The sequence below is a fragment of the Oncorhynchus masou genome, chromosome 21, assembly GCF_036934945.1.
Source record: "Oncorhynchus masou masou isolate Uvic2021 chromosome 21, UVic_Omas_1.1, whole genome shotgun sequence".
NCBI classification, from domain to species: domain Eukaryota; kingdom Metazoa; phylum Chordata; class Actinopteri; order Salmoniformes; family Salmonidae; genus Oncorhynchus; species Oncorhynchus masou.
Genome location: NC_088232.1, coordinates 42751009 through 42775298, shown reverse-complemented (window position 1 = coordinate 42775298; position 24290 = coordinate 42751009). Strand labels below are relative to the sequence as shown.

General features: G+C 45.2%; 1 protein-coding gene across 1 annotated transcript in view; it reads left to right on the top strand.

The window, feature by feature from the left end:
- Positions 1–24290, top strand: part of LOC135507509 (usherin-like) — a 474271-nt gene that overhangs the window by 28019 nt on the left and 421962 nt on the right. The window contains 1 exon segment of the mRNA XM_064927019.1: positions 7545–7680. Coding sequence (XP_064783091.1) covers positions 7545–7680 — 136 coding nt within the window.

Genomic DNA, 24290 nt, shown 5'->3' with positions numbered 1-24290 from the left:
TCCCTCTCTCCTCTATACCTCTCTCTCCTCTATACCTCTCTCTCCTTCCCTCTCTCCTCTATACCTCTCTTCTCTATACCTCTCTTCTCTATACCTCTGTCTCCTTCCCTCTCTCCCCTATACCTCTCTTCTCTATACCTCTCTCTCCTTCCCTCTCTCCTCTATACCTCTCTCTCTCTTTATCCTCCTCCCCCTCCTCTCTTTTCAGACAGTGATATTTCACTCCTCTCTTGGCCCTGGCCCTGCTTTATACTAAAACCTGTGATAATGTAACTAATTATAAACGCGAAAACATTTCTGCTTCATTTAAATGATAAGAGTCAATCACACAGAGAGGACGAGACAGAACCATAAATAAAACATGGAGAGGAATGCGGGCGCGTGTGTGTGTGTGTGTGGTGTGTGTGTGTGTGTGTGTGTGTGTGTGTGTGTCGGTCCGTAGCCTCATCCAGCAGCACAGGAGTATCTCTCCTCATGATATCTCCATCCCTTCTTCCCTCCCTCCATCCCTCCTTCCTCTGTTGAGTGTCTCTCTCCCCTCTGACAGCTCTCCCAGCCCTGGAATGAGAGTGTGTTATCAGTGAGTGGTGTGTCAGTCACAGTGGGGGAGAGGAGTGGAAGGGTAGAGGAGGGGGCTGAGCTAGGTCAGCGGAGGCAGCGGGGGCTTGTTTGGAGTGTCAGAGACACAGGCCTCTGTATCCTGTGCGTGCGAAGTCTGTGCGTGTGTGTGTGTATGCCAGAGTCGGAGGCCTCTCTATCCACGGTGTGTGTGTGTGCTTATGACAGGCTCCTCTATTGAGCTAGTGTCATCTGCAGGGCAGCAGGAAAGGGCATCTGTTCTAATGTTCAGTCCTAATACCCAGTAATATCATACATCCTAATAGAAATCTTAAGCTCTCCGTCTGTTCCCGGCCTGTTTGCACAGTAATGTATTTACACATCCTCAGCTCAATGCATTTATTGTAATACGCTCTGGATAAGGCTGTCTGCTAACTGACATCAATGTAAATATAGAATCATTCCCTTCCTCTGTGTGTCGAGTATACTAATAAACTAATGTAGGGTAGATCTGATTCAAACCTGCTCGGATTCACGCCTCTGAATATCTTCTGTTGCCAAATCAGCCCATATGGGATCTCATTTAAAAACAGCTGTCGCGTCTTTACTATGGATTAAATGATATCACATGCTATTTTATGAAATAAATTCTCTGTAAATAATATTACCTATTACCTTAATATTACCTATTACCTTAATATTACCTAAACTAATCATGTGAATGTAATTAACTAGGAAGTCAGGGCACCACGGAAGAATGTTTATAGAGCTGTTATCTTCCGAATAAACTCTTAAAGAGCTGGTAATCTTTTATATCAATAACAGTCAATTATTAATCGTCACATTATTCAGTCTCATGTGAACGTCGTAAAATTCTTCACGAACCCTGGCTAACAAGTTGAATCAGCAGTACAACATCATCAGTCGCCACTGATTGAGCATATTTTACTTATGAAAACAATTCTCTCATTTTAAAAGATAAAATTACATTTAATCTTTTCACAAATAGTTTCATATTTCAACATTTAAATTGCACAACAGTTGCATGTGAATCTGAACTAGAATGTGTAGACTTTCCAGGATACAGTTTGTCATCCTATCATCAGTAATAATGTCTCAGACGACAACTGATCTGACATCATATTCTTTAAGTACCAACAGACACTTTCAACTGGTTGGATTACATTAAAGAGTGTTCTTTTCCCCAACCTTTTGATGTTACAATACTCTCTCTATGTTAACAAAGGGCTTTCCAAGAGTCCTTTCTGTAGAGTGGAGAGAAAAAGGGGGAAAGGTATTTATGGAGGGTCACCCCCTCTTCAAAGGGGGTGACACTCTAGACCCAAACTGCTACAGACCTATATCTATCCTACCGTGTCTTTCTAAGGTCTTTGAAAGCCAAATTAACAAACAGATTACCCACCATTTCGAATCCCACCGTATCTTCTCCGCTATGCAATCTGGTTTCAGAGCTGGTCATGGGTGCACCTCAGCCACGCTCAAGGTCCTAAACCGCCATCGATAAGAGACATTACTGTGCAGCCGTATTCATCGACCTGGCCAAGGCTTTCGACTCTGTCAATCACCACATTCCTATTGGCAGACTCGACAGCCTTGGTTTCTCAAATGATTGCCTTGTCTGGTTTACCAACTACTTCTCAGATAGAGTTCAGTGTGTCAAATCAGAGGGCCTATTGTCCGGACCTCTGGCAGTTACTATGGGGGTGCCACAGGGTTCGACTCTCTTCTCTGTATACATCAGTGATGTTGCTCTTGCTGCTGGTGATTCTCTGGTACACCTCTACGCAGACGGCACCATTCTGTATACTTCTGGCCCCTCTTTGGACACTGTGTTAAATAACCTCCAGACGAGCTTCAATGCCATACAACTCTCCTTCTGTGGCCTCCAACTGCTCTTCAACGCAAGTATAACTATGCTATTCAACCGATTGCTGCCTGCACCTGCTCGCCCGTCCAGCATCACTTCTCTGGACGGCTCTGACTTAGAATACGTGAACATCTATAAATACCTAGGTGTCTGGTTAGACTGTAAACTCTCCTTCCAGACTCACATTAAGCATCTCCAATCCCAAATTAAATCTAGAATTGGCTTCCAATATCGCAACAAAGCATCCTTCACTCATGCTGCCAAACATACCCTCGTAAAACTGACCATCCTACCGATCCTCGACTACGTTGATTGCATTGCGACCTGTACGCTCTCGTTAGTTGGCCCTCGCTTCATACTCGTCGCCAAACCCACTGGCTACAGGTTATCTACAAGTCTCTGCTTGGTAAAGCCCCACCTTATCTCAGCTCACTGGTCACCATATCAGCACCCACTCGGCACGTGCTCCAGCAGGTATATCTCACTGGTCACCCACAAAGCCAATTCCTCCTTTAGTCGTCTTTCCTTCCAGTTCTCTGCTGCCAATGACTGGAACAAACTGCAAAAATCTCTGAAGCTGGAGACTCATATCTCCCTCACTAGCTTGAAGCACCAGCTGTCAGAGCAGCTCACAGATAACTGCACCTGTACATAGCCCATCTGTAAACAGTCCATCTATCTATCTACCTCATCCCCATACTGTATTTATTTATTTATCTTGCTCCTTTGCACCCCAGTATCTCTACTTGCACATTCATCTTCTGCACATCTACCATTCCAGTGTTTAATTGCTATATTGTAATTACTTCGCCACCATGGCCTATTTATTGCCTTTACTCCCTTATCTTACCTCATTTTCGCTCACTGTATATAGACTTTTTGTTTTATTTTGTTCTACTGTATTATTGACTATGTTTTGTTTATTCCATGTGTAACTCTGTTGTTGTATGTGTCGAATTTCTATGCTTTATCTTGGCCAGGTCGCAGTTGCAAATGAGAACTTGTTCTCAACAAGCCTAACTGGTTAAATAATTTGAAAATAAATAAATAATAAACCTCCCCCAACAGGGCAACGTCATGACACAGCGTATAAGTAAATATTAAGGAAAATTCCGTGATTTTCCCCGAAGGGAGGTGTCATGACGTTGGCCTTTTTGGGTATAGCAAGCCCATCCCCCTCTCCCTGCCTCCCCCTTTCCTCCTTCAACTAGGTTGCTGTGGTCAGAGAGACGTCGTAAATTCCTGAGGATCTCCTCATGGACACACGGTATAGAGAGAGTAGATTTTCATGGAGAACAAAGGAAATCCTTCCACCTCACAGAACTTGAGATATGAACAAATTTCATGTTCCGGAGAAAGTATAAAAGATCGGTGAAGAATCCAGCTACGAATTGGTCCGTTTCTCACAACTTGGGGAAGCTCATGGGAGACGGTGTGGCCACATGACCATAACGCTGTTTATATAATAGCCTCAGATATGAGGTTTACATCTAATTGTTGTATAAGATGAATGAGTGAGTATGATACTGTTTGTATAATTGTGTAATATGATTTTGGAATGTTTAATGAAGAAAAATACAATTCTCTTTCGATTTGAACTAAATCAGAGGACCGCCCTAAACCCAGTTAGGGTCAGGCCTGCTTGGACAGCCCCTTTTCTGCAATTCCGAATAAAACCCAACTTTGAGAAATTATCAGCAGACCTAGCTTACCTCAATTACGAGATGGCTAACGGTTGCAGACCATGTTTTTCTCCATTCGGAGGACAAAGGTTGTAGACCATTGCTGAATCTTTTAACCATACCACGTAGATAAACTCTTAGACTATCGATACCGACAGAATAAGAACAAGTCTTTGATACTAATTGCTAGTCTGCAGCTAGGAATTCGGTATCATTGAACGCGAAGAACGACAACCGCTGAAACATCCATTCTATAACGAATGTCACTTTGAACGATCCCCTCTAACCAAGACCGAGAGAGAGAGGAAGAGAGACGGACAATTCTACGAAAGACAATTCTACGAACTTTTCACCAGCGATCAAGACGACACACTGAGCGTAAATTTATATATTTATTGCAATGAGTGAGCGTTCATGTGTAAAGGATTAGCATTTAAATTGTTATAATTATCACTCTGTAGTGACTTCTAAGTCGACCCCCACTTCCCCTTTTGTCTAACAAGCCGCCATGCCGGTTTAGCCCACTAGGGCGCAATCTCCTATCATTTCATGTAACCACATTTAATCTTGTTTGTTTGTTTGTTTATGTATGTCTGTGAATAACTTAGTTAGTAATAAATAAATGATTTAAGACAATTGATGTATGGATGACTCATGGTGAAGACTGGGTTCGTGCAGATAACCAACAATTTACGAAGTTTGGAATGAGACTAACGTGAGGTACAGTAAATAATTCATTAATTCAAAGACTAATTGATCAGATAAAATATCTGAAAAGTTATTTTAGGAAATGATAACTTTGTAATCTGAATATTTTTCCTTGGTGCCCCTACTTCCTAGTTAATTAGTTACGTGATTAATCAGTTGATCGCGCAATACTAATTACAGAGAATCTTTGATAAAAACTACAAGTCTTCAGTTAATGATAGTAAAGACACAACAGAGGGAATACCTGGGAAAACCTGGGAATTTGAGAAAGTTACAGGAATTTTGCAACCTTTATAAAGGCCTATAATATTTGTAAAGGTAGTCCATACAAAATCACAGAGAGCTAACTGGGAAATGACTCTAAAACAGATTCACACAACAGGAACAGCCTTATCATTCACACTGACATAAAGACTCAGCTTATTACTACCTCGATATCTCTCTCTCTCTCTCTCTCTCTGTGTCTTTCTGTCTCTCTCTCTCTCTGTCTCTCTTTCTGTCTCTCTGTCTCTCTCTATCTCTCTCTGTCTCTCTCTCTCTCTCTCTCTCTCTGTCTTTCTGTCTCTCTCTCTCTCTGTCTCTCTTTCTGTCTCTCTGTCTCTCTCTCTCTCTCTCTCTCTCTCTCTCTCTCTCTCTCTCTCTCTCTCTGTGTCTTTCTGTCTCTCTCTCTCTCTGTCTCTCTTTCTGTCTCTCTGTCTCTCTCTATCTCTCTCTCTGTCTCTCTCTCTCTCTCTCTCTCCCTCTCTCTCGCTATGCTCTGTCCCTACATCTGTCTGTCTATCCGTCCGCCCGCCCGTCCCAGATCACATTCCACAGCAGATACCTGACTCCCAACCCAGCCTTGTTACATCAGCAGATAAACTAATGGGTCAGAGGGACAGGTCAGACAATGGGACGTTCTACCACACACACACACACACACACACACACATACACACACCCATACATACACATACACAAAATATAATAATAATAATATATCCCATTTAGCAGACGCTTTTGTCCAAAGCGACTTACAAGTCGGCTGGGGCCACACATATGGGTGGTCCCTGCGGGAATCGAACCCACGACGCTTGGCGTTGCAACGACTGAGCCACACAGGACCCACACCCATACATACACACACACACAAAATGTACACACATACACTTACACACAAACACACACTGAAAGCGGAGAGCTTTTAAAGCTGTTTATTTGCCAGTTTCCAGTGATCGGTGCTCAGTGAGTCATTAAAAGCTTTCCACTGCCACTGGCCAGGCCTTGGGTTAATCTGGGCCTGTAAAACACACTGTTCTACTGCACAGCTACATTCAATGGACTGGCTGTGAGAGATGACGTGAGTGAGAGAAAGGTGAGAGAGGCAGATAGCTTACAGCTGAGAGAGAGGACAGGTAAGAAAGACAGGTAGGAGGCAGGTGATAGACAGGTGTTAATCTGGGCCGCTCTCTATAGCACCTGCTGTCAATGGGACAGGTGAGAAATAGAAGTGGGGGAAAGAAGAAGAAGAAACTCGAGGGTCTCTTGAAGCAACAGTAGTTGAAAAAAGAACGAAGGCAGCAAAGAGGTAAAAAAAAAACAAGAAGAGAAAAAAAAACATTTTCTAAAACGAACAAAGGAGTTCGGAGTTTCAAAGGGGCGCGTGGCGCTAAGCAGGATGAAGCTCTTCCCAATTCATTTACATCACCATGACAACTCTTCAGATCTCCACGCATGCCATTGGCTGGTTACAGATTCCAAGAGCGGCCTTCTCTCTACGTCCTTCTATTTCTCCGTCTTTCCGTCTCTCTCGCCGTCTCCGCAGTCTTCAATCAGCCGTCATGAAAGTGCAAGTCTTAAGTATCTTCCAGACAGACAGTTGTTGAGTCGAGCCGAGTGCCGCCTTGCCTTCATCCACAAAGACTTTTTGGGCCAGACTTATTTCCCCTGCACCTTTTTCAACTCCTCTAAAGAAGCGAGGAGAGAAGAGGCGGATAGAAAACACTTGAGAGAGAGGGGGAATGTGTTAGAAAAGAGAGAGTGGTTTTATCTGTGCTACCACAGAGCATGCTAGCCAGACACAGCAAGAGTGGGAGAGGGGGATAGACAAACATTTTGAGAGAGAGGGGAGAAAGAGAGAAGAGAGGGGGACGTTGAAGTTTTCTAAGGTCTATGAACATATTTCTCTGGAGTTTTGATCTGAATGGAAGCAGTTGCTTTGACTGTGTTTGTGTTTTAATATTCATGGCTCGGGTGAAGAGTGGTTTTGGTCAACAGGAAGCTCATTTGTGGCTGAGGTTTTAGAATGAGGGGGTTTCTGGTAGGAAAATAAACTGGAAGATTATCACTGTGTATAATTCACTCAGACTGAATCCTAAAGGCTGCTGGGCTATACATCTTACTCTCATTCAGGGACAGGATCCCCACACTGTTAGATACTCCTTATAAAGCTTGTATCAGGACAAGGAACAGGAGATGGTTTAAACTTTGTCATTGAAATTTTAACTTTTTAAAACTTCACTGTATAAAACTGAATTAAAATGTGTCAAGGACAGAATAAAGTAATGTACAGTGTCAAGGACAGAATAAAGTCATGTACATGGTCAAGGACAGAATAAAGTCATGTACAGTGTCAAGCACAGAATAAAGTCATGTACAGTGTCAAGGACAAAGTAACATGGAGTTATGTTTGATCCACAGAGTAATTGTGCATTCTAATTGGTCCACAGGTGCATGGCAAAAGCGTCAGTCTCTTCCTGGATGGACTGGAGGAGGACGGCACGCCCTTTGACACTCAACCTCTGACCTCACCCATCTCTGACATCAGAATGGACAGTACCATGAGAGTCGGACTGAGCTCTAACGGTAACAACAAGATAACACATGATGCATATATACATTACTTATAGTACATGGTATGTACACCTGCCTAGGAAAATACCATGGAAATACATGGTTGTAGGAACAAATTGCAACATTAAGGTAGATCCATGCAATCTAGGACATAGATAGACACACCCAGAGGGGTTATGAGCTAAGAATCACACAAGAAAGTGTTTTGAAGTGAATATGATCAATTGTGTCAGGTATTTCCTTTACAGCCTCCATCAGGGTCAATAGAAACACACTGAAAATGATTGACAACAGAGAATTAAATCTTTAGTGCGCTGGTCACCGACTGATCGACTGGTCAATCTTCAAGGCATTCCTAGTCGATCATCAAACATTTCTGTAGAAAAGCCAATGATGAAGTCTTGCACCTGATTCAGAAGCCCTGCACACCAGGAAGGCAAAGTGTTCCATTTTGAACCATTTCATTTGTTTGAAAGGCAAAACCCTGCCTACCTGGGAGATCTGTGGCTGAATTGAGTTTGCCCACTGCGCTGGCCAATCGGATAGCTCAAATCACTGAAATCACACTACAGCTTCCACGACCCTGGCCACAGCAAAGTTTGATAGGAGCCTACATGAGATTTCATCATTTAAAAAAACATGACCAGAGCCAGTCTGTCAAAGAATACAGTGAAGAGCTGCTGCTGTTTGAGCACTGTCAACACTGTTTTTATTCAACACTATTACAAAACATAAAACATGCTTCTCCCTACTTCCACTTGCACTTCAGTTGCAATGAATGAGTAGGAAAGTGTATGGATAGCCCTGTGTTTGTATTGTTATTAGCAGGTCGGGTCTATTTTAATATCTCTGGTCATAGGAATAACATGAATTTGTACATGAGACAGATGCGGTGCGACTGGAGTTTTGCCATCAGGTGGAAAATGGTGTCCCCTCTCTCTGGTGAGTCTCACTGGAGGAAAAGAAGGAGAGAGCAGGGACCATGAGAGGCAGACCCTCTGCTGCTCTCTCGCTCCCTCCGTTGTGACTAAATGATGTGTTCAAAAAAACTGTGAACTCGGAAATCTCAGCCTTCCGACTTCAGTGCGTTCAAGGCCATTGTGATCTACAATAAAAACGAGATCCGACTGGCAAAAATCCATTTGAACGGTCATCCAACTCGGAATTCCAACTGGGAAAATCTTTCTAGAGCTCCGACTGTTCGGCCTGGAGATGACTGACATCATGATTTGACCTCGTTTTTCCCCGAGTTCCCAGTTGTGCTGAAAGCTCCATGACAGATGCAGGCACCATCAGTCCAGTAAAATAAAAAAGCAAATGACTTGTTAATTGTTTAAATGTATGCTCAGCTGTGCCTCTCAAGTGCTACACCAACTAGATCTCGGCTTGCTTTTTGACTACGAAAGTGATCTGGACTCTGGTTGGGGACCACTGCTCTAGTGTAAAGTAATGATCAATGGTTTCAGCTACACTGTCATACTGCTCATCTGTTATTGAACAGTGATTTACACTCAGATAGCATTTGATCAGCCCATTATTGGATCTTATTAGTGGTCAGCAGTATTGTTCACCCACACTGATCTGTGCCGTAGATGCTGACCAGGGAACAGTGTAGCCAATGTGATTTATAGGATATTTATTTTGATCAGGATATTTTCAACCTGCAGGCTGCAGTGTTTTTATTTGTTTGCTTTATGTAGGCTATTTTTACATAGTTGGCAATGGCAAAATACATTATTATATAAATGCAATAGAACTGTTCCACAAAAATGTGCAAATGAAAACCATAACTGGCACACAGATCAGTAGAAATGCTAAGATAAATCGGAATTCCACATGAGAAAGGTTGCCAACTCCTCGTGTACCCAATTACTGGCTACTTCAGGAGAGTAATGGCATAATCTACGAAAGCCAGTAGGAGCGGGAGGAGGATGGTCCGGTCAGGTTAAGGTTTTTCTCTTCTGGTTATCTTGATCTCTTGCTCTCCTTCTTGAGTCATTTGTGTTTTATTTCATCAAACCGTGTGGTGAAAGTGTCAGACAAGCTCAATGAATATAGTTGACTTTATTAAAACACATAGGGTGTGTCTATAGATGGAAAAATTCACGTTTTAAAATTTACACCAATCGATTACTCGAAAGAACAGACGACTTTTGGACGACCAAGATATTTTGGTCTACTGCCCCAAAGACCAAAGGTAGATGCTAGGATGGATCCTCGTCATGGACAACCCTTTCAATTATCAATTATCAGTGGGAATCTTCTCCTTAGATGGATACGTACAGAGTAAGACATCAAGGCTCATATTTATAGAGCGTCTCAGAGTACGAGAGAAGTGCTGATCTAGGATCAAGTCCTCCTAGTCCATCCTTTATTATATAAAAGGCAAACCTGATCCGAAATCAGCATTCCTACTGTGAGACGCTTCATGAATATGGACCCTGTATTCCTCTCTCTTCTTAGCTGTTCTCCCACTCCCTATTCTGAATGTAATTAAACATTTAACTCCTTCAGCTCTGGTTCGCTTGCCATGACAGGGATTGGGGTATTACGATCACTCAGAAATGGTGGAAGTGTAGAAATTAGAAAATAAAAAATGACAAAGGATCTGGAAAAGGAGTAAGAGAAGACAAAAGAGAAGAGAGAGGGGAAAAAGAGAAGAGGAGAGAGAGAGAAAAAGGTATCCCGCCATCATCAAAGCAACACTGCTCTGTGTTTCAGTATGCCTAATGCTGTTTCCACATGCTTAAGAAGCCCGCATCCAAAACCCTGGGCCTTTAGAGCTGCTCTTCTCCATCCTATATCCTGTCTACATCTCATCTCTACACACACACACACACACACACACACACACACACACACACACACACACACACACACACACACACACACACACACACACACACACACACACACACACACACACACACACACACACACACACACACACACACACACACAGTCCCTCCTCAGACACCCATACACACACAGATAAAGATGACAGGCCTTCTGACGCTAGGAGATGTTAGCTCTAGTTGTGACAGGTGTGGAACAATAGAGAAGTTAGCTTGGCAGGGAAAGACAATTTGTGCGGCAGAGGAAGACAAGACGCTTAGCTGGACAGGGAAAAGGCAGGCAAAGTTTGTCTCCTGTGGTCTTCGTCTCGCTCAAATTCCCTCCATGTGTTTGGATTCTCGTCCTGATGGTGAACCCTCTCAGATGTACAGCTCTCCTCCCACTGCCAACAGACTACAGTACACACAGTCTGCCACTGTTTCACCACGGATAATGAGAGACATGATTTATAAGGGAACCCACTTTACAGCACATAAGGTCCTCATGTGTGTTCAGTGTTTCTGTTAGTAGCCAAGGCTTCAGTTGAAACATACAGTAGCTGATGAAACAGAGTTGTCTCGAGTCTGAAAGTATGGACAGAGCCTAAGTCCACATGTCATTCTGTCTTCTCTGAAAAACCGACAAGTGATTATGGCACAGAGAGAGAGAGCGAGAATAGATAGGGGGAGAGTGTTATGTACTTGAGTGAAGACCCAAAAGCGGTTTTAACAGAAAACAGAGTTCTTTAATGAAAAAACAGGAATGGCATAAATCCTCTTCCAACGTAGTCAATGGAACAAAAAGAACGTTAGTATAATGCAGGATGCACCTGCCAGGCAGACTCCGACAGGATAGGACAAGGTGGAAGCAAACGCGACGACAGCTTGCTTCTGGCATCAAAAACACAAACAAGAATCAGACACTGAAAGTAGCAGGAACAGAGAGAGAAATAGAGACCTAATCAGAGGGGGAAGAGAGAACAGGTGTGAAAGAGTGAATGAGCTAGTTAGGGGAGATGTAGAACAGCTGAAGAATGAGAGACAGAGAAGGTAACCTAAAAAGACCAGCAGAGAGAGACAGAGTGAAGAGAAAGGACAGGAACAGACATAACAAGACATGACAGTACCCCCCCACTCACCGAGCGCCTCCTGGCGCACTCGAGGAGGAAACCTGGCGGCAACGGAGGAAATCATCGATCAGCGAACGGTCCAGCACGTCCCGAGAGGGAACCCAACTCCTCTCCTCAGGACCGTACCCCTCCCAATCCACTAGGTACTGATGACCACGGCCCCGAGGGCGCATGTCCAAAATCTTACGAACCCTGTAGATGGGTGCGCCTCGACAAGGATGGGGGGAGGGACGAGCGGGGGCGCGAAGAACGGGCTTAACACAGGAGACATGGAAGACCGGGTGAACGCGACGAAGATAGCGGAGAAGAAGTCGCACTGCGACAGGATTAATGACCTGAGAAATACGGAACGGACCAATGAACCGCGGGGCCAACTTGCGAGAAGCTGTCTTAAGGGGAAGGTTCTGAGTGGAGAGCCATACTCTCTGACCGCAACAATATCTAGGACTCTTGGTCCTACGCTTATTAGCGGCCCTCACAGTCTGCGCCCTATTACGGCAAAGTGCCGACCTGACCCCTTCCAGGTGCGCTCGCAACGCTGGACAAAAGCCTGAGCGGAGGGGACGCAGGACTCGGCAAGCTGAGATGAGAACAGCGGAGGCTGGTACCCGAGGCTACACTGAAAAGGGGATAGACCGGTAGCAGACGAGGGAAGCGAGTTGTGGGCGTACTCTGCCCAGGGGAGCTGTTCTGACCAAGACGCAGGGTTACGAAAAGAAAGACTGCGTAAAATGCGACCAACAGTCTGATTGGCCCGTTCGGCTTGACCGTTAGACTGGGGATGAAAGCCGGACGAGAGACTGACGGAAGCCCCAATCAAACGGCAAAACTCCCTCCAAAATTGAGACGTGAACTGCGGGCCTCTGTCGGAAACGACGTCAGACGGAAGGCCATGAATTCGGAAAACATTCTCGATAATGATCTGAGCCGTCTCCTTAGCAGAAGGGAGCTTATCGAGAGGAATGAAATGAGCCGCCTTAGAGAATCTATCGACAACCGTAAGAATAACAGTCTTCCCCGCTGATGAAGGCAGTCCGGTGATAAAATCTAAAGCGATGTGAGACCACGGTCGAGAGGGAATGGGAAGCGGTCTGAGACGGCCGGCAGGAGGAGAGTTCCCAGATTTAGTCTGCGCGCAGACCGAACAAGCGGCGACAAATCGACGCGCGTCACGTTCCCGAGTGGGCCACCAGAAACGCTGGCGAATGGAAGCGAGCGTAGCCCGAACGCCGGGGTGGCCGGCTAACTTGGCAGAGTGGGCCCACTGAAGAACGGCCGGACGAGTAGGAACGGGAACGAACAGAAGGTTCCTAGGACAAGCTCGCGGCGACGGAGTGTGAGCGAGTGCTTGCTTTACCTGCCTCTCAATTCCCCAGACAGTCAACCCGACAACACGCCCGTCAGGGAGAATCCCTCGGGGTCGGTGGAGACCTCAGAAGAACTGAAGAGACGAGATAAAGCATCAGGCTTGGTGTTTTTTGAGCCCGGACGATAAGAAATAACAAACTCGAAACGAGCGAAAAACAGAGCCCAACGAGCCTGACGCGCATTAAGTCGTTTGGCTGAACGGATGTACTCAAGGTTCCTATGGTCAGTCCAAACGACAAAAGGAACGGTCGCCCTCCACTGTCGCCATTCGCCTAGGGCTAAGCGGATGGCGAGCAGTTCGCGATTACCAACATCATAGTTACGTTCTGACGGCGATAAGCGATGAGAGAAAAACGCGCAAGGATGGACCTTGCCGTCAGAGAGAGAGCGCTGAGAAAGAATGGCTCCCACGCCCACCTCTGACGCGTCAACCTCAACAACAAACTGTCTAGAGATGTCAGGTGTAACAAGAATAGGAGCGGATGTAAAACGATTCTTAAGAAGATCAAAAGCTCCCTGGGCGGAAACGGACCACTTAAAGCACGTCTTAACAGAAGTAAGGGCTGTGAGGGGAGCTGCCACCTGACCGAAATTACGGATGAAACGACGATAGAAATTAGCGAAGCCCAGAAAGCGCTGCAGCTCGACGCGTGACTTAGGAACGGGCCAATCAATGACAGCCTGGACCTTAGCGGGATCCATCTTAATGCCCTCAGCGGAAATAACGGAACCGAGAAAAGGGACAGAGGCGGCATGAAAATGCACTTCTCAGCCTTCACATAAAGACAGTTCTCCAAAAGGCGCTGGAGGACGCGTCGCACGTGCTGAACATGAATCGAGAGAGACGGTGAAAAAATCAGGATATCGTCCATGTAAACGAAAACAAAAATGTTCAGCATGTCTCTCAGGACGTCGTTAACTAGTGCCTGAAAGACAGCTGGAGCGTTAACGAGGCCGAAAGGAAGAACCCGGTATTCAAAGTGCCCTAACGGAGTGTTAAACGCCGTCTTCCACTCGTCCCCCTCCCTGATGCGCACGAGATGGTAGGCGTTACGAAGGTCCAATTTGGTGAAAAACCTGGCTCCCTGCAGGATCTCGAAGGCTGAAGACATAAGAGGAAGCGGATAACGATTCTTAACTGTTATGTCATTCAGCCCTCGATAATCCACGCATGGGCGCAGGGACCCGTCCTTCTTCTGAACAAAAAAAAACCGCCCGGCGGGAGAGGAGGAGGAGACTATGGTACCGGCGTCGAGCGAAACCGACAAATAATCCTCGAGAGCCTTACGTTCGGGAGCCGACAGAGAGTATAATCTACCCCGGGGGAGTAGTTCCCGGAAGGAGATCAATACTACAGTCATACGACCGGTGTGTGGAGGGAGAGAAGTGGCCTTGGAACGACTGAACACCGTGCGCAGATCGTGATACTCCTCCGGCACCCCTGTCAAATCGCCAGGCTCCTCCTGTGAAGAAGAGACAGAGGAAACAGGAGGGATAGCAGACATTAAACAGGTCACATGACAAGAAACATTCCAGGATAGGATAGTATTACTAGACCAATTAATAGAAGGGTTATGGCGCACTAGCCAGGGATGACCCAAAACAACAGGTGTAAAAGGTGAACGAAAAATTAAAAAAGAAATGGTTTCGCTATGATTACCAGAGACAGTGAGGGTTAAAGGCAGCGTCTCACGCTGAATCTTGGGGAGAGAACTACCATCTAAAGCGAACAAGGCCGTGGGCTCCCTAACTGTCTGAGAGGAATGTCATGTTCCCGAGCCCAGGTCTCGTCCATAAAACAGCCCTCCGCCCCAGAGTCTATCAAGGCACTGCAGGAAGCAGATGAACCGGGCCAGCGGAGATGGACCGGAAAGGTAGTGCGTGATCCAGAAGGAGAGGCCTGAGTAGTTGCGCTCACCAGTAGCCCTCCTCTTACTGATGAGCTCTGGCTTTTACTGGACATGAGGTGACAAAATGACCAGCGGAGCCGCAGTAGAGACAGAGGCGATTGGTGATTCTCCGTTCCTTCTCCTTGGCCGAGATGCGGATACCCCCCAGCTGCATAGGCTCAGCATCCGAGCCGGCGGAGGAGGGTGGCAGTGATGCGGCAGGTGGCAGTGATGTGGAGAGGGGAGCAACGGAGAACGCGAGCTCCTTTCCACGAGCTCGGCGACGAAGATCAAACCGTCGCTCTATGCGAATAGCGAGAGCTATTAAGGAGTCCAGACTGGAAGGAACCTCCCGGGAGAGGATCTCATCCTTAACCTCGACGAGGAGACCCTCCAGAAAACGAGCGAGCAAAAGCCGGCTCGTTCCAGTCACTTGAGGCAGCGAGAGTGCGAAACTCAATAGAATAATCCGTTATGGATCGATTCCCCTGACATAGGGAAGACAGGGCCCTGGAAGCCTCCTCCCAAAAACAGAACGGTCAAAAACCCGTATCATCTCCTCCTTAAAGTCCTGATACTGGTTAATACACTCAGCCCTCGCCTCCCAGACTGCCGTGCCCCACTCACGCGCCCGTCCGGTAAGGAGAGAAATGACGTAGGCGATGCGGGCTGCGCTCCTGGAGTAAGTGTTGGGCTGGAGAGAGAACACCACATCACACTGAGTGAGGAATGAGCGGCACTCAGTGGGCTCCCCAGAGTAACACGGCGGGTTGTTGATCCTGGGCTCCGGAGACTCGGAAACCCTGGAAGTGGGGTGGATCGAGGTGGAGTTGGTGAACCTGTCTTGTGAGGTCGGAGACTTGGACGGCCAGGGTCTCAACGGCATGTCGAGCAGCAGACAATTCCTCCTCGTGTCTGCCTAGCATCGCTCCCTGGATCTCGACGGCGGAGTGAAAAGGGTCCGGAGCCGCTGGGTCCATTCTTGGTCTGATTCTTCTGTTATGTACTTGAGTGAAGACCCAAAAGCGGTTTTAACAGAAAACAGAGTTCTTTAATGAAAAAACAGGAATGGCATAAATCCTCTTCCAACGTAGTCAATGGAACAAAAAGAACGTTAGTATAATGCAGGATGCACCTGCCAGGCAGACTCCGACAGGATAGGACAAGGTGGAAGCAAACGCGACGACAGCTTGCTTCTGGCATCAAAAACACAAACAAGAATCAGACACTGAAAGTAGCAGGAACAGAGAGAAATAGAGACCTAATCAGAGGGGGAAGAGAGAACAGGTGTGAAAGAGTGAATGAGCTAGTTAGGGGAGATGTAGAACAGCTGAAGAATGAGAGACAGAGAAGGTAACCTAAAAAGACCAGCAGAGAGAGACAGAGTGAAGAGAAAGGACAGGAACAGACATAACAAGACATGACAGAGAGAGAGACAGAGAGGAGATGGAGATGGAGGAGAGGTATAGAGATCGACCCACTGGTTGCCCTCTAGGTTACAGAGAGCTGGTAGTCCCATCCACCAAACTACCAGGTGTGAAACAGGGAAGGGACTCAGGAGGTATGCTGATTTGGTATAGAGCAGACCTAACTCACTCTATTAAATTCATCAAAACAGGAACATTTTACATTTGGCTAGAAATTCAAAAGGAAATGATCTCAACAGAGGATAATGTCCTCTGTGTGCTACATCCCCCCACTAGAAATCAAATCAAATCAAATTTTATTTGTCACATACACATGGTTAGCAGATGTTAATGCGAGTGTAGCGAAATGCTTGTGCTTCTAGTTCCGACAATGCAGTAATAACCAACAAGTAATCTAACTAACAGTTCCAAAACTAATATCTTATACACAGTGTAAGGGGATAAAGAATATGTACATAAAGATATGAATGAGTGATGGTGCAGAGCAGCATAGGCAAGATACAGTAGATGGTATCGAATACAGTATATACATATGAGATGAGTATGGAAACAAAGTGGCATAGTTAAAGTGGCTAGTGATACATGTATTACATAAGGATGCAGTAGATGATAGAGTACAGTATATACGTATACATATGAGATGAATAATGTAGGGAATGTAAACATTATATTAGGTAGCATTGTTTAAAGTGGCTAGTGATATATTTTACATCCTTTCCCATCAATTCCCATTATTGAAGTGGCTGGAGTTGAGTCAGTGTGTTGGCAGCAGCCACTCAATGTTAGTGATGGCTGTTTAACAGTCTGATGGCCTTGAGATAGAAGCTGTTTTTCAGTCTCTCGGTCCCAGCTTTGATGCACCTGTACTGACCTCGCCTTCTGGATGATAGCGGGGTGAACAGGCAGTGGCTCGGGTGGGTGTTGTCCTTAATGATCTTTATGGCCTTCCTGTAACATCGGGTGGTGTAGGTGTCCTGGAGAGCAGGTAGTTTGCCCCCGGTGATACATTGTGCAGACCTCACTACCCTCTGGAGAGCCTTACGGTTGTGGGCGGAGCAGTTGCCGTACCAGGAGGTGATACAGCCCGCCAGGAGGCTCTCGATTGTGCATCTGTAGAAGTTTGTGAGTGTTTTTGGTGACAAGCCGATTTTCTTCAGCCTCCTGAGGTTGAAGAGGCGCTGCTGCGCCTTCTTCACGATGCTGTCTGTGTGAGTGGACCAATTTAGTTTGTCTGTGATGTGTATGCCGAGGAACTTAAAACTTACTACCCTCTCCACTACTGTTCCATCGATGTGGATAGGGAGGTGTTCCCTCTGCTGTTTCCTGAAGTACAGAATCATCTCCTTAGTTTTGTTGACGTTGAGTGTGCGGTTATTGTCATGACACCACACTCCGAGGGCCCTCACCTCCTCCCTGTAGGCCGTCTCGTCGTTGTTGGTAATCAAAGCTTACCACTGTTGTGTCGTCCGCAAACTTGATGATTGAGTTGGAGGCGTGCGTTGCCGCTCAGTCGTGGGTGAACAGGGAGTACAGGAGAGGGCTCAGAACGCACCCTTGTGGGGCCCCAGTGTTGAGGATCAGCGGGGAGGAGATGTTGTTGCCTACCCTCACCACCTGGGGGCGACCCGTCAGGAAGTCCAGTACCCAGTCGAGACCCAGCGTCTCGAGCTTGATGACGAGCTTGGAGGGTACTATTGTGTTAAATGCCAAGCTGTAGTTGATGAACAGCATTCTCACATACAGTGCCTTGCGAAAGTATTCGGCCCCCTTGAACTTTGCGACCTTTTGCCACATTTCAGGCTTCAAACATAAAGATATAAAACTGTATTTTTTGTGAAGAATCAACAACAAGTGGGACACAATCATGAAGTGGAATGACATTTATTGGATATTTCAAACTTTTTTAACAAATCAAAAACTGAATAATTGGGCGTGCAAAATTATTCAGCCCCTTTACTTTCTGTGCAGCAAACTCTCTCCAGAAGTTCAGTGAGGATCTCTGAATGATCCAATGTTGACCTAAATGACTAATGATGATAAATACAATCCACCTGTGTGTAATCAAGTCTCCGTATAAATGCACCTGCACTGTGATAGTCTCAGAGGTCCGTTAAAAGCGCTGAGAGCATCATGAAGAACAAGGAACACACCAGGCAGGTGTGAGATACTGTTGTGAAGAAGTTTAAAGCTGGATTTGGATACAAAAAGATTTCCCAAGCTTTAAACATCCCACGGAGCACTGTGCAAGCGATAATATTGAAATGGAAGGAGTATCAGACCACTGCAAATCTCCAAGACCTGGCCGTCCCTCTAAACTTTCAGCTCATACAAGGAGAAGACTGATCAGAGATGCAGTCAAGAGGCCCATGATCACTCTGGATGAACTGCAGAGATCTACAGCTGAGGTGGGAGACTCTGTCCATAGGACAACAATCAGTCGTATATTGCACAAGAACATAAACCCAACTGTGAAGCACAGGGTTGGCAGCATCATGTTGTGGGGGTGCTTTGCTGCAGGCAGGACTGGTGCACTTCACAAAATAGATAGCATCATGAGGTAGGAAAATTATGTGGATATATTGAAGCAACATCTCAACACATCAGTCAGGAAGTTAAAGCTTGGTCGCAAATGGGTCTTCTAAATTGACAATGACCCCAAGCATACTTCCAAAGTTGTTGCAAAATGGCTTAACTTCTTGCGTCGATTCTATTTATAGCCTCAAGCTCATTAGCATAATGCAACGTTAACTATTCATGAAAATCGCAATTGAAATGAAATAAATATTTGCTCTCAAGCTTAGACTTTTGTTAACAACACTGTCATCTCAGATTTTCAAAATATGCTTTTCAACCATAGATAAACAAGCATTTGTGTAAGAGTGTTGATAGCTAGCATAGCTATAAGCCTAGAATTCAGCCAGCAACATTTTCACAAAAACAAGAAAATCATTCAAATAAAATCATTTACCTTTGAAGAACTTCAGATGTTTTCAATGAGGAGACTCAGTTAGATAGCAAATGTTCAGTTTTTCAAAAAATATTATTTGTGTAGGACAAATCGCTCCGTTTTGTTTCTATATGAAAAAAACCTGTATTTATAGCCTCAAGCTCATTAGCATAACGTAACGTTAACTATTTATGAAAATGCAAATTAAATGAAATGAATGTGCTACCTCTCAAGCTTAGCCTTTTCTTTTCTTAACAACACTGCATCTCAGATTTTCAAAATTGTGAACTTTGTGTAGGAGAAATCGCATCACGTTTGGGTACCAACAAAAAAACCAGAAAAGGATTCAAATAAAAATTTCTTTGAAGTCGGATGTTTTCAAAAGACGTTACAAACTGTTTTCCAAATTAACATCCATAATATCAGTCATCAAAACAAACTGATTTCCAAATTAACTCCATAATATCGACTGAAACACGGCAAACGCTGTTTAGAATCAATCCTCAATGTGTTTTTCACATATCTTTTCATTGATATGTCGTTCGTGGTAGTCTCCTTTCTCCGGTGAATCGCTTGAAAAAAGACGTGCAGTTGAAGATGACGCACCAATTTCGACGGCGGACACCTGGCAAATGTAGTCTCTTATGGTCAATCTTCCAATGATATGCCTACAAATACGTCACAATGCTGCAGACACCTTGGGGAAACGATAGATAGGGCAGGCTCATTCCTCTCGCATTCACAGCCATATAAGGAGACAATGGAAAACAGAGCCTCAAAAATCCTGCTCATATCCTGGTTGCCGTTTCATCTTGGTTTTGCCTGTAGCTCCCGTTCTAGGGCACCCACAGACAATATCTTTGCAGTTCTGGAAAATTCAGAGTGTTTTCTTTCCAAAGCTATCAATTATATGCATAGTCGAGCATCTTTTTGTGACAAAATATCTTGTTTAAAACGGGAACGTTTTTCATCCAAAAATGAAATTGCGCCCCCAGAGTTTCAAGAGGTTAATGCAGGGAAACTTAAATCAGTTCTACCAAATTTCTATCAACTTGTTAAATATTCATTCAGAGGGGAAATAAATTCTAGATCACCTGTACTCCACACACAGAGACGCGTACAAAGCTCTCTCTCGCCCTCCGATTTGGTAAATCCGACCACAACTCTATCCTCCTGATTCCTGCTTTCAAGCAAACATTAAAGCAGGAAGCACTAGTGAGTCGGACTATAAAAAAGTGGTCAGATGAAGCAGATGCTAAGCTACAGGACTGTTTTGCTAGAACAGACTGGAACATGTTCCGGGATTATTCTGATGGCATTGAGGACTACACCACATCAGTCACTGGCTTTATCAATAAGTGCATCGAGGACGTCGTCCCCACAGTGACTGTACGTACATACCCCAACCAGAAGCCATGGATTACAGGCAACATTCGCACTGAGCTAAAGGGTAGAGCTGCCGATTTCAAACCCGGAAGCTTACAAGAAAACCTGCTATACAGGGCTAAGATTGAATCATACTACACCGGCTCCGATGCTCGTCTAATGTGGTAGGGCTTGCAAACTATTACAGACTACAAAGGGAAGCACAGCTGAGAGCTGCCCAGTGACACGAGCCTACCAGACGAGCTAAATCACTTATTTGCTCATTTCGAGGCAACCAACACTGAGACGTGCATGAGAGCATCAGCTGTTCCGGATGACTGTCTGATCACACTCTTCGTAGCCGACGTGTATAAGACCTTTAAACAGGTCAACATACACAAGGCTGCTAGGCCAAATGGATTACCAGGATGTGTGCTCCGGGAATGTGCTGAGCAACTGGCAGGTGTCTGTAATACCAACATGTTTCAAGCAGACCACCATTGTCCCTGTGCCCAAGAACACAAAGGCAACCTGCCTAAATGACTACAGACCCGTAGCACTCACGTCCGTAGCCATGAAGTGCTTTGAAAGGTTGGTAATCGCTCACATCAACACCATTATCCCAGTAACCCTTGACCCACTCCAATTTGCATACCGCCCAAACAGATCCACAGATGATGTAATCTCTATTGCACTCCACACTGCCCTTTCCCACCTGGACAAAAGGAACACTTATGTGAGAATGCTTTTCATTGACTACAGCTCAGCGTTCATCCGCATAGTACCCTCTAAGCTCATCACTAAGTTAAGGATCCTGGGACTAAGCACTTCCCTCTGCAACGGGATCCTGGACTTCCTGACGGGCCGCCCCCAGATGGTGAGGGTAGGTAGCAACACATCTGCCATGTTGATCCTCAACACTGGAGCTCTACAGCGGTGCGTGCTCAGTCCCCTCCTGTACTCCTTGTTCACCCACGATTGCATGGCCAGGCACGACTCCAACACCATCATCAAGTTTGCAGATGACAAAACAGTGGTAGGCCTGATCACCGACAACGATGAGACAGCCTATAGGGAGGAGGTCAGAGACCTGGCCGGGTGGTGCCAGAATAACAACCTATCCCTCAACGTAACCAAGACTAAGGAGATGATTGTGGACTACAGGAAAAGGAGGACCGAGCAAGCCCCCATTCTCATCAACGGGGTTGTAGTGGAGCAGGTTGAGAGCCTCAAGTTCCTTGGTGTCCACATCACCAACAAACTTGAATGGTCCAAACACACCAAGACAGTCGTGAAGAGGGCACGACAAAGCCTATTCCCCCTCAGGAAACTAAAAAGATTTGGCATGTGTCCTGAGATTCTCAAAAGGTTCTACAGCTGCACCATCGAGAGCATCCTGACTGGTTGCATCACTGCCTGGTACGGCAATTGCTCGGCCTCTGACCGCAAGGCACTACAGATTGTAGTGCGTACTACCCAGTACATCACTGGCGCTAAGCTGCCTGCCATCCAGGACCTCTACACCAGGCGGTGTTAGAGGAAGGCCCTAAAAATGGTCAAATATCCCAGCCACCCCAGTCATAGACTGTTCTCTCCGCTACCGCATGGCAAGCTGTACCGGAGTGCCAAGTCTGGGACAAAAAGCTTCTCAACGGTTTTTACCCCAAGCCAAAAGACTCCTGAACAGGTAATCAAATGGCTACCCGGACTATTTGCATTGTGTGCCTCCCTCCCACCCCTCTTTTTACGCTGCTGCTACTCTCTGCATATCTTATATGCATAGTCACTTTAACTATACATTCATGTACAGTGGGGAGAATAAGTATTTGATACACTGCCGATTTTGTAGGTTTTCCTACTTACAAAGCATGTAGAGGTCTGTCATTTTTATCATAGGTACACTTCAACTGTGAGAGACGGAATCTAAAACAAAAATCCAGAAAATCACATTGTATGATTTTAAGTATTTCATTTGCATTTTATTGCATGACATAAGTATTTGATACATCAGAAAAGCAGAACTTAATATTTGGTACAGAAACCTTTTTTCAATTACAGAGATCATACGTTTCCTGTAGTTCTTGACCAGGTTTACACACACTGCAGCAGGGATTTTGGCCCACTCCTCCATACAGACCTTCTCCAGATCCTTCAGGTTTTGGGGCTGTTGCTGGGCAATACGGACTTTCAGCTCCCTCCAAAGATTTTCTATTGGGTTCAGGTCTGGAGACCTTGAGATGCTTCTTACGGAGTCACTCCTTAGTTGCCCTGGCTGTGTGTTTCGGGTTGTTGTCATGCTGGAAGACCCAGCCACCTCCCATCTTCAGTGCTCTTACTGATGGAAGGAGGTTGTTGGCCAAGATCTCGCGATACATGACCCCATACATCCTCCCCTCAATACGGTGCAGTCATCCTGTCTCTATGGTTCCTCTGACTGTTAACTGTGTGTCTCTATAGTTCCTCTGACTGTTAACTGTGTGTCTCTATGTTTCCTCTGACTGTTAACTGTGTGTCTCTATGTTTCCTCTGACTGTTAACTGTGTGTCTCTATGGTTTATCTGATTGTTAACTGTGTGTCTCTATGGTTTCTCTGACTGTTAACTGTGTGTCTCTATGGTTTATCTGATTGTTAACTGTGTGTCTCTATGGTTCCTCTGACTGTTAACTGTGTGTCTCTATGGTTTATCTGACTGTTAACTGTGTGTCTCTATGGTTTATATGATTGTTAACTGTGTGTCTCTATGGTTCCTCTGACTGTTAACTGTGTGTCTCTATGGTTTATCTGACTGTTAACTGTGTGTCTCTATGGTTTATCTGATTGTTAACTGTGTGTCTCTATGGTTCCTCTGACTGTTAACTGTGTGTCTCTATGGTTTATCTGACTGTTAACTGTGTGTCTCTATGGTTTATCTGATTGTTAACTGTGTGTCTCTATGGTTTCTCTGACTGGTAACTGTGTGTCTCTGACTGTTAACTGTGTGTCTCTATGGTTTATCTGACTGTTAACTGTGTGTCTCTATGGTTTATCTGACTGTTAACTGTGTGTCTCTATGGTCCCTCTGACTGTTAATTGTGTGTGTCTATGGTTCCTCTGATTGTTAACTGTGTGTCTCTATGGTTTATCTGACTGTTAACTGTGTGTCTCTATGGTTTATCTGACTGTTAACTGTGTGTCTCTATGGTCCCTCTGACTGTTAATTGTGTGTGTCTATGGTTCCTCTGATTGTTAACTGTGTGTCTCTATGGTTCCTCTGACTGTTAACTGTGTGTCTCTATGGTTTATCATGTTTAAACCTGTTACGGCTAGACATTCCGCTAACTGTTATGGCCAGACGTTCCGCTAACTGTTATGGCTAGACGTTCCGCTAACTGTTATGGCTAGACGTTCGAGGGCTTTACGGCGAAACCAGACCATGCAATTATCTGAGGACAGCATCCCATCATACAAACACATGAAAATCATATTTCAACCAAGCAGGCGTGACACGAAAGTCAGAAATAATGGATATAATTCATGCCTTCCCTTTGAAGATCTTCTGTTGGTACTCCAATATGTCCCAGAAACATCACAAATGGTCCTTTTGTTCAATAAATTGCTTTGTTATATCCCCAAAATGTTCATTTTGTTTGATTCAGAAAAACACTGGTTTGATTCAGAAAAA